At 37.2% G+C, this 12,218-nt stretch overlaps 1 protein-coding gene across 5 annotated transcripts in view; it reads left to right on the top strand.

The window, feature by feature from the left end:
• Nucleotides 1-12,218, top strand: part of LOC309509814 (uncharacterized protein) — an 83,055-nt gene that overhangs the window by 48,546 nt on the left and 22,291 nt on the right. For all 5 annotated transcript variants that reach the window (XM_082184772.1, XM_082184766.1, XM_082184767.1 and 2 more), the window contains exon 2: nt 10,730-10,911. In XM_082184772.1, the coding sequence (XP_082040898.1) occupies nt 10,885-10,911 (27 nt within the window). In that variant the 5' untranslated portion in view covers nt 10,730-10,884. The remainder of the gene's footprint in view (nt 1-10,729; nt 10,912-12,218) is intronic.

The following is a 12,218-nucleotide window of genomic DNA, read 5'->3' as shown; positions in this document are numbered from 1 at the left end:
CAACAAAGAGTTACTTGCATCATTGCTTCCGCTTCATGTTTTATGACAAATATAATATAATATTGTGTGAATATACACTACTGGTCAAAAGTTTTAGATCGGTAAGATTTTGTATGTTTTTAAAAGAAGTCTCTTCTGCTCAGCAAGGCTGCATTTTTTTGATGATAAAAAAAATATATATGAAATTGTGAAATATTATTGTGAAATATTATGACAATTTAAAATGACATTTTCTATTTTAATATATTTTAAAGTGTAATTTATTCCTCAGATCAAAGCTGAATTTTCAACATCATTACTCCAGTCTTCAGTGTCACATGATCCTTCAGAAATCACTCTAATAAGCTGATTTTATGCTCAAAAAACATTCTTTATTATTTTCAATGTTGAAAACAGTTGTGTACAATTTTTTTTCAAAATTCTTTGATGAATAAAAAGTTCAAAAGAACAGCATTTATTTAAAATAGAATATTTTCTAACATTATAGATGTCTTTACTGTAACTTTTGATCAGTTTAACTCATCCTTGATGAATAAAAGTATTGATTTATTTTATTTCCCCCAAAAATAAAAATAAAATTCTTACTGACCCCAAACTTTTGAAGGGTAGGGTTTAATGTTACAAAAGCTTTCCATTTCAGATAAATGCTGTTTTTTTTAAACTTTCTATTCATCATAACATCATAAAATAAAAATGTAAAAAACTTTTTTTAACATTGATAATAATCATAAATGTTTCTTGAGCATCAAATCATCATATTAGAGTGATTTCTGAAGGATCATGTGACACTGAAGACTGGAGTAATGATGCTAAAAATATTCAGCTTTGATCACAGGAATAAATTACACTTAACTATATATTCACATAGAAAACAGCTGATTTAAATTGTAATAATATTTCACAATATGACTGTTTTTGTTTGTATTTTTAATCAAATAAATGCAGCTTTGGTAAGCAGAATATACTTCTTTTAAAAACATTAAAAATCTTACCGATCTAAAACTTTTGACCGGTAGTGTACATTTTATAGGTCTACATATGAGACACACAATGCAACAGCTGATGCCACAGTGGAAGTGAAAAAATACATCAACGATGCGTATTTGCATAGAACTCATGATCCACTAACTTACTGGAAAGAGAGAGCAGTAATCTTCCTCATTTGTATGTCCTAGCTTAAAAAATATCTTTGCATGCCAGCAACAAGTGTCCCTTGTGAGAAGATTTTTTCAAAAAGCTGGAGAAATTATCTGTAAAAAAAGTAGGCTAAGTCCTTCCACAGCAGAGAAATTAATATTTTTGAATAGAAATCTCTAAAAAAGTGAGACATACTGGCTTGATTTATTTTATTAATATTCATTTTGCAGGACCAAAATAACATTATGCACAGTGAGGAGCCTATAGGTTACAAGCTTCACATATTAGATAAATACAATAAATTTTTTTTTTTAAAAATTGTTTTTAATGGCTCGTCAAGGTTGTTTCAGATCAACACCTGCAAGTGACCACTAGGTGTCACCGTTGAGACGGGTGTCAGATTGATTCGAAGCCTCGAAACAATATGGCGCATTTGGTTCAATAGTGTCATTGGTTCACGAAGCCTCGATCTGGCCATCACTACATAAAACAGGCCATACTCTCACCAACAGTGATACATGGACAATACTTGACAAAGGAACATGGGGCTTACACGAGGGCTTAAATAGTGGTGGTGGCGCAATGGATAAGACACATGCCTTTGGTGTGAGAGACCCGGGTTCGAATCCACTGTGAGACACCAATGTGTTCCTGAGCAAGACACTTAACCCCTAGTTGCTCCAGAGGCGTGCGACCTCTGACATATATAGCAATTGTAAGTCGCTTTGGATAGAAGCGTCAGCTAAATGAATAAATGTAAATGTAAATGTTAAATACACACAAGGACTAATCCTTCACAGTGGACCAAAGTCCTCTTTTTTGATGAGAGCAAATTTTGCATCTCATTTGGAAACCAAGGTCCCAGAGTCTGGAGGAAGAATGGAGAGGCACACAATCCAAGATGCCTGAAGTCCAGTGTGAAGTTTCCACAGTCTGTGTTGGTTTGGGGAGCCATGTCATCGGCTGGTGTCGGTCCACTGTGCCATCCACTCAACGCAGCCGTCTACCAGGACATTTCCAGAGCACTTCATGCTTCCTTCAGCACACAAGCTTTATGGAGATGCTGACTTCATTTTCCAGCAGGATTTGCACCGGCCCACACTGCCAAAAGAACCAAAACCTGGTTCAATGACCATGGTATCACTGTGTAATTACTGTGTGATTTCATGTAATAATCTAATTTTCTGAGATTTTGATTTTGTGGGTTTCATAAGCTGTAAGCCATAATCATCAAAATTATAACAAATAAAGGCTTGAGATATCTCACTTTGCATGTAATGAGTCTATATAAAGTACAAGTTTCACTTTTTTAACGGAATTACTGAAATAAATCAACTTTTTGATGATATTCGAATTATATGACCAGCACCTGTATGACCCACTTTCAATAAAGATTAATGTTCCCATGGGTGAAAAGCTCCTTTATGTATAAACACTGTATAACACGAACAAGTTGTATGTGTTTTGTTTTATGGTGCGTAATTTTAAACACCTTTATCCTTATTGTAATTATTCTCAGGTTAGGTAAAGTAAGTCAAATCTGTCCTAAACAATAAGCATTTGAATTTCCATACTCACAATATTTAGATCACAGAAGACTCCTCCGTGCTCAGTTCAGCTCAATCTTTTGATAAACAGAGACTTATGGCAGACAAGCTTCTTAATTTCAATTATATATATTTTTTATTAAATACAGGTTAATTAGTTTACATTAAAGGTACTAATATATAAAAATAAAAGTAAAACCAATAAATTTACAAGCTTTCATCTTCATGAGGTGCAAGTGGCAAGGCATCTAACACCGGAGAGGCCATCCTTGGTGAACCAGCGTCTGACTGGACATGTCATTCCCAGCTCTTTTTAAAGGCGGGGGTGAAACACTCATTTTCAAACAATCTCATGTTATGTCGACGGTGATTGTTTTATAAACAAAGCTCAGATCGACGGATTTGCAGATCGTCTAATGCTCAAGGATCGAGCAGTCACAATGATGAAGGTTCGCGGCCATGCGTTGGAACCGGGCGGTGAGTAAAACTGCTTCAAATGTCTCTGTGTGTTGTTAGCTCGGCACGTTAGCACAGCTTTAGCTCCGCCCACACGGCCCGCCTCCAGCTGCTCGGGTTTTTCCGGAAAGACTCGTTACAGCCTATCTTTCTTTTATAAATTTAATAAAACTAAAGACTTTTTGAAGATTTGAAGGATGCAATACTACTCTATAGGTACTCAAGATTAACATGAGATTGACTGAAAATGAGTGTTTCACCCCCCCTTTAAACAAAATCATCCAGTAATCTTCTAAAAGATAAATAGAAGATGCGCATGATGTATTCAAACTTTAAAGATTTAAAGTCCGTGTGAACCGGAAGTTGCAAACGACTTTTCTCCAGTGTCGTGACGTATTTCCCAGTGAAAAGGAATATTGAACAGAGGGCAGGGGTTTACTCTAGCGCTCCTCCTCTCCATCTCTGCTCATAACAGACTAACGGTTTGAGGGGAGTGGTTAAGCGTGTCCCAAACCAAGCCATCAAATGTACGTCATCAAGGAAGGTCCTCCAAAGCAGAGGGGAGGGGCATTTTCAGATTTTGATTAAAGATTACGAAGCCCAAAAAAATGTTTGTGTGGATTGACTTGCATGGATGAATTGTTGACCACAAAACGATCAATTTAGGCAAACAAAGTAAATATGGTCAATTTTGATTTCATGTGGACTTTAAACAGTCTTTTAAAATTTAAACTTTTAAGGTTATGCTTTTAAATGAGAGGGAGAGAGAGCCACTCTGTGATTTTATATTATCTTATAAGCAATTCATTTATGTACTTTTAAAGAATAGAATGTTTTTCAACTTTAGTTAGTCTGATATTTAGGAAAACCCCTTTCTTACTGTGTTCTGGTATGCGAAGGAGAGGGTCAGAGGTCACATGTGGAGGGTGTGAGGCCCGTCAGAGAGAGAGAGAGAGAGAGAGAGAGAGAGAGAGAGAGAGAGAGAGAGAGAGAGAGAGAGAGAGAGAGAGAGAGAGAGAGAGAGGGTAGTGGAATCCTTGTATCCTTTATAAAAGATACAATTTGTAACAAATGCTTAGGCCTAGGCCTACATTACATCGTAATATAAAATAACTTATTTCTGTTCAAATATAGGATTTATGGCCCTATCTTGCACCCAGCACAATTGACTTTGTACACAGACGCATGTTTCATACCTATTTTGCACCCGCACAAAGCGAGCTTTTCCCTCCACAGAAGCACGTCGCTAAACTAGGGAATGAACTTGCGCTCCCGGGGGCGGTTCAGCGCAAAAAAAGGAGGCGTGTTCCGGCGCAAACGTTCCCTGGTGCTATTTTCCTGTTCCATAAAACAATTGCGCCACTGGCCAGAAAAAAACCTAGTCTAAAGTCAGTGGCGCGTTGTTCATTATGCTATTTTAAGGGCGCATGCTTGGCCATAATGTATAGAGTGCACAACGCGCATACACTTTGATTCTCTAATCTACACAGAAGCAGCAGTTTTCTTTATTGCAAATCATATTATTACAAACGAACGAACGAACGATAGATAGATAGATAGATAATTTATTATAAAAAGCATACATCTAGCTTACACATTTACCCACATTATTATATACCTGTTTAACCAAAGCTAATTTGGGTGTGTTTCTCCATCCCCAATGTCACTTCTCTCTCTTTTGCGTTGCTCTGCTCGGCTGTGAACCGCTCCTGGCAAATCCGCCGTTATAATAGCAATCCGCCAAGGAAAGCGCGTCTGCTCTTAAAGGGAATGTGAGATGACGCTCTGATTGGTTTATTTCACGTTACGCCCAAACCACACCTATGAGTAATGAAGCGACTTCAGACCAACACATTTTAGATTTGCGCCTGGCGCAAGAGTCATTTATCCCGCCGGGAAAATAGCAACAGCGCCGAGACCCGCCCTCAAAGTTACTTGTGCTTTGCGCTTTGACACTTGCGTGTGTGCTGGCCCATGATCTCTCTTCATTATCTGATATACTATAGGCTAATGTTAACTTCATAAATATGCGTCGGCCTTTATTTGAAGCATTCTTTGGTTCTCAAAATATAAAACCTTGGATTACTTTAATTGGTTACACTTTATTTCGATAGTCCACTTTAGACATTCTACTAACTATAAGTAACTTTTCAACTACATGTCAACTAACTCTCATTAGAGTATTAGTAGGCTGTAGTAGACAGTCAATAGACTGGTAGGTTAAGTTTAGATGTTAGGATTCGGGTTAGGAGAATAAGTTGACTTGTAGTTGCCAAGTAACTTATAGTCAGTAGAATGTCTGTTAGGGGACCAACAGAGTGTTAGCAAATATTAAGCAGACAGTCTACTAATACTATAATGACAGTTAGTTGACATGTAGTTGCAAAGTTACTTAGTAGAATGTCTAAAGTGGACTATCGAAATAAAGTGTTACCCTTTAATTTTCTAAAAAGCGCACACAAGCTGGACAGTTCTCTGTTCTAGTAGTATCAGACATCATTTACGCAATACTTGTTTAAGAGTTCAGTAAACTGCTCACATCGATTCAGTTCAGTGAAGGGTTCGTCAGATGGGGTCAGATTCCTGAAATTCAGCCAAGATTTGGCGGATGGAGAGATTCAAATAGTGGAAAAAGTGCAGACAAGCTGGACAGTTCTCTGTTCTAGTAGTATCAGACACACCAGGGCTGCCAACTCTCACGCATTGAGCGTGAGACTCACGCAATTGACACTTTTCACACGCTCTCACGCCACTCATCCATTTTCTCACGCACAGAGAAATTGCGGAGCAAAGAGGTACTTTTAATATTAAACTAATTCTCAGCTCTTAGATTCCGTCAATTTTATTGCGAAATTAAGACAAAAATACGTTTGGCGCTTGTAAATGTGACGTGACAGATCGCTGAGCGCCTCAGTTCAAGTGCACGTGAACCGATCACCTGTTACTTTTTTATTTAAAGATGCAGTACAACTTACCGAAAGTATACATAATATCGGCCAATTAGTGTTTTTCAACCACGAAAAGAGGTCAATATAACAGTCATTTAAGTTCCTTTCTATGAAGGTAAAAGAGTAGCAAAACTCGACAGCACGTAGATGTGAATTTGAGAACTTGTACAATAAATATTCGTATGTAGGCTACGAGAACATTTACACTCACAGCTCCAGTGTGAAAGCCTGTAAAATTAAAATCTGAAGTTGAATCTTGAGATTTGCACTCGCAGACAACACTCACAAACCTGTATTCTGAATTTGAAGCTGCAGAAAAGTAGTCACAAATGCCATTCACAGAAATACAATGACTTGTAATATAATATTTGCATTTATTCTGTGATTTTACATTATATTATGTCATTTATATACTTTTAAAGAATAGAATGTTTTATGTAAGATGAATTTTATTGTTTTGTTTATCTAAAAGAATTGGTTTCAGTAGATTTTTATACACTTTTAAAAACTGAATGTTTTTCAACTTTGGCAAGATAATTTTTATAACCATTTCATTTATACAATTTTAAAGAACAGAGTGTTTTTCAACTTTTGTGTGAAATATAGGCCTGCATCATTTTATAAAATCACTGTTACCTCTGGAATGCGAAGGAGGGAGGGTCAAAGCTCACATGCAGACAGACACAGACACGCGCACGCATCACTCTGAGTGTGCTGGTGAGGCATTCAGGAAAAACAGTCTTTTTGTTTTACCACTTTTAATAATGTATTAAATTTAAAACATTTTTAACAAGATATCATTTAAACTTTGAAATAATTTCAGCCCCTGATATCTTGATCACTGAAGTCAGAGACCGTCTAGACTTACAAACATGTAAGATGATTTTTGTTTTTATTCTTTTTAGTAAGATATATTTTGCATTTCATTACATACTTTTAAAGGATAGAATGTTTTTTCAACCTTAGTTTAATTTATACACTTTTAAAAAGAACAGCATGTTTCATGTAAGATGATGTTTTATTCTTTTATTTATCTAAAACTGAAAGAATAGGTTTCAGTAGTTTTTAGTAAGATATTATTGTATATTATGTTATTTGTGTGAAATATACATATATGAAATAACTAGTCCCATTTATATACGCTGCTCAGGAATGTGAAGGTGGGTGGGAGCGCGATGCTGGGGACACCCGTGACACACCGTATAACCACACACACACACACACACACACACACACACACACACACACACACACACACACAACTAGAACATGACACCGGCCGTCAAAACATCTGTTCTGTTAAAATAGGACAAACTAACCGGCAAAACTATGATTTAGCCAGCCCATTCTCATCCCAAGGCGTCATATACTGACGCTTTTGACATTTCGTCTACATCCAACGCACATGGCACCCTTTAGCGTCAATATGAGACGCGGATAGATATGGGCCAGAAGGCGCCTCCTAACGGTCTAACCCTAATCCTACCCCAGACCTAAACCTACCCATAACCGAACAAAGCTCTGTGCGTGTCATATTGACGCTAAAGGGTGCCATGTGCGTTGACGAAATGTCAAAAGCATCAGTATAATGACGCCCTAGGATGAGAATGTGTTGGATTTAGCATAGGAAGGTCAATAGGGCAAAAGCAAGTGTCAAAATTACAGGATCGATAGGGAGGAAGGGCAAAGGTTAATCCCATGACCTCATTCCGGAGGTTCACCGGAAGTTCAACCTTTTAAAAGGCCAAAGGTCAAAGCCATTAATCATTTTGACACAATGACCCTAATAAGTACTACTCGTGGCGCTTTTCTAAGGATAACTATAATGTATGGCGGAATAGCACTTTTGGGAGTACTTCGACTCGGCGCAGTAAAAAGTCACGCTGGTTCTACTTCTAATGACAGAAGTGAGAGTGAGAGGATTTTTCAGGCGTGACTTTTTACTGCGCCAGTCGAAGTACTCCCAAAAGTGCTATTCCGCCATACATTATAGTTATCCTTTTTAACCCGCTTAGAAAAGCGCCACGTTTTATTTTGTGTCACCATACTTGGTCGTGTAACTACTCTTGTAACTGTATTTAAATAGGGAAACCGTGGAGGTGTTTGGTCACTTCTAACTTCATCTCTGTTTGGATCCTAATGAATGAACTGGGCTAAGCTAAGTGCTATCAAAGTGTCGCCGCGAGCCAGAGCGATTGAGTGCACACACTGAGATGAGAGATCGAGGTATGTGTATCAACTCGTCTTAGTTAAGAGAATAACAGTTTAATATGAAAAAAACGGTGGAGTATCCATGGTTTCTTGAAGTTCCTGTTGTTTTTCTAATGTTCCCCCGTTCTAGTTCACCCATTAAAGCATTTGTCCACCCTGTCATGTTCAACTTTTATGATGAAAATAAACAAATTATTTTAACAAGTTAACAAAACTTTGTGTGTGATTTCTTAATAAACAAATAAGGGCCAGTTAGTATTGTTTTAAAGTTTGACTAAATATCTTTGTTGTTAGATTTTATTTAGAATAGAATGTGCAATTATTGCATATTTTATTGGGCAATACATAATTAAAGGTTCTGTAAGTGATCCCGGGAGACGTTACTTCTTGTTGACATTCGAATTGTTGTCAAAGGCTCACCATACCTAGAGATTGGCATGGTTTTATTTCAGTTTGCCTAAAAGCTAGTTTGATTTGCATTGCTCTCAATGCAAATCAAACTAGCTTTTAGGCTAACTGAAATAAAACCATGCCAATCTCTAGGTATGGTGAAGGCTATGTGATGATGTAGGGCTATTTTAATTCCAAAGGCCAAGGGAACTTTATCAGGATGCATAGTATCCTAAATAAAAAAATAAAAAAAAACTTAAAAATAAAAATCTGCCTGCCTCTATGGGGATTTAACATAGGGGTGTCCAAACTTATGCTCCCTGTATTTTAAGGAAGAACATTTAATTATTTACGATTATCAACGATACCAGGGACACCGAAGCACCGGGGAACATGAAATTTGGTGGGCATGCAGCCCCACTAGACTTCTAAGGAAAAATTTCGTTTGGTCCCCGGGGGCCACTCCCCCCCCGCGCTGGGCCCCCCCAAACCCAAAAAAATGCAGTTTTTCCTAAATAACTACCTGAACCGTGGCACCGAGGATGAAGAAATTTTTATGGTATGTTGGTCTACTAGACTTTTACGGAAAAAATTTGTTTGGTCCCCGGGGGCCACTTCCCCCCCCCCGCGCTGGGGCCCCCGTAAATTTTTCGTCAACGATACCAGGGACACCGAAGCACCGGGGAACATGAAATTTGGTGGGCATGTAGCCCCACTAGACTTCTAAGGAAAAATTTCGTTTGGTCCCCGGGGGCCACTCCCCCCCCGCGCTGAAAAATGCAGTTTTTCCTAAATAACTACCTGAACCGTGGCACCGAGGATGAAGACATTTTTATGGTATGTAGGGCCCACTCTTAAGGGCCCACATCAACCTAGCCCATAATCACTCATTTGTGATTTGCGCCCCTCCCATAAAAAATTAAAATGCAATATTATTCTGCTTTAATCGCCCCTATCTTCAGTGGAGATGTTCAGAACTGCACCATATTTCATGTGTATGATTAACTTGACATCCTCTGGGGGTATCCTCTGCTAAGTTTTGTAGAATTTCATCCATGGGGGGGGTATAAAATAAATTCATTTATGTGCACATTTAGTGACTGTACACTCATCGGCCTGTAGATGGTGCTGTTGAGCGAAGGGTTGCTGGTTTAGGATGATACTGTCACACACACATGCAGGAATACAAACAAATGCAAGCATGCACACGCACAGACACACACCCATACACACACATACAAATCCACATGCACAGACACACAAACACACATGCGGACACATACATACACGCACAGACACACACACACACACACACACACACACACATACACACACACACACACACACACACACACTATTACTTTTTATAGGTATATACATAAACACGCAATACAGCCAAATTACTCCACGTCATTTATTTTTGTGGAAAGCCAGTGCAGGCCTGAGCGGCGGTCATATTTTGTACCGCGATGCGGTACATCTAGTTATGTTTCTTGGTGCGGGTGAGCTCAGTTTGTTTTTGCTGCTGTTTGTGGAGCCTGTGATGTCTAGAAAGACCGCGTTTTTTTACAGTGTGTTCAGGGGACAGGCAGCTAGCGGATAGTGAGGAGATGTTTGCTGTATGTGACAAAAAATGTTTTGGCGTCGCATCACTTACAGAACCTTTAAGCAGTAACTTCATTATTATCAAAATACTTTTACCATTAACTAAAATGTTTTGTTGGGAAAGGGACACGTTATCTTTTCTCAGATCTACATTTTATAATCACTATGCTATTAAAAAGTATTTATTCTACTATGAATTTGTCCATGACAGGGTGGACCTATTTTATGGTTCGCTCCTATATTGTCAGCTTGCAGTTAATTTATAAAAAGTGCTGGAGCTTGACCATATGCATTTCTAACAGCCTAATGTCTGCTTAATACAACACATAAGAAGTTAAATGGAAAATCTCGGATTTTTTTAAAGGAAATTGTGAAGTCTCAAAGGCACTTAATGGTGATTTTGACCCTTTTACTCTAACTCATTATTGCATACAGAGGTTTTAGATAAGGTACTTGGCTTCGGGAAACCCCCTAATCTACTCCAGTAAAACATTCTCACATTGTTTTGAGTCCAACGCCCATGGTGAGAATGTTCTGAAAGCACGTGATTTCACACTATATATGTGACTGAGGCAGCAGCTGCAGGCCAGATGAAGAAGGAACCAGAAACAGAACATGTAAGTACACCATCAATTCCTTTATAAAAGATACAATTTGTAACAAATGCTTAGGCCTAGGCATACATTACATCGTAATATAAATAGGGCTGGGAAATGATTAATCGCGATTAATTGCATCCAAAATAAAAGTTTGTGTTCACATAATATATGTGTGTGTACTGTCCATAATTATTTTGTAAATACACACACATGCATGTATATATTTAAGAAATATTTGCTTAAATATACTGTATATATACAGTGCTATGCATAAGTTTAGACACCCATGCTAAAGTTGACTAAAAAGAGGAATAAAAAAATCATATTTTGGAAATTGAACTTAATGCCTTAATTTAAAAAATTAGGAAAAATCCAACCTTTAAGGACACCAATTTTCTTTGTGAATGAATAATGTATCATAAGTTTGGGCACCCCTATGTTAAATTCCCATAGAGGCAGGCAGATTTTTATTTTTAAGTATTTTTTTATTATTTTTTTTAGGATACTATGCATACTATTTATTTCAGTTAGCCTAAAAGCTAGTTTGATTTGCATTGAGAGCAATGCAAATCAAACTAGCTTTTAGGCAAACTGAAATAAAACCATGCCAATCTCTAGGTATGGTGAAGGCTATGTGATGATGTGGGGCTATTTTAATTCCAAAGGCCAAGGGAACTTTATCAGGATGCATAGTATCCTAAACATTTTTTTTTTAAATACTTAAAAATAAAAATCTGCCTGCCTCTATGGGAATTTAACATAGGGGTGTCCAAACTTATGCACCCTGTATTATAAAGGAAGAACATTTATTTATGTACGATACATTATTCATTCACAAAGAAAATTGGTGTCCTTAAAGGTTGGATTTTTCCTAATTTTTTTAATTAAGGCATTAAGTTCAATTTCCAAAATATGATTTTTTATTCCTCTTTTTAGTCAACTTTAGCATGGGTGTCTAAACTTATGCATAGCACTGTATTATATATAATTTGTATTATAAATAAATATAAATATTTTATATATAAATAACACATTTTTCTTAAATATTTACTTGCATGTGTGTGTTTTTATATATATACAAAATAATTATGGACAGTGCACACACAAATATTATGTGAACACAAACTTATATTTTGGTTGCGATTAATCGCGATTAATCATTTCCCAGCCCTAAAAAATAACTTATTTCTGTTCAAATCTAAGATGTGATATGATCTCTCTTCATGTTTACTGAAAAGACTTTAAACTAGTGTAACTTCAAAAAATAAAAGATGACATGTTTCAGGCATTTGGTGCCTGCAGCTTTATTTTACAGTTCATATCTG

This window comes from Leuciscus leuciscus (assembly GCF_965113295.1).
Source record: "Leuciscus leuciscus genome assembly, chromosome: 11".
NCBI classification, from domain to species: domain Eukaryota; kingdom Metazoa; phylum Chordata; class Actinopteri; order Cypriniformes; family Leuciscidae; genus Leuciscus; species Leuciscus leuciscus.
This window is presented reverse-complemented; position numbering and strand designations above follow the sequence as displayed.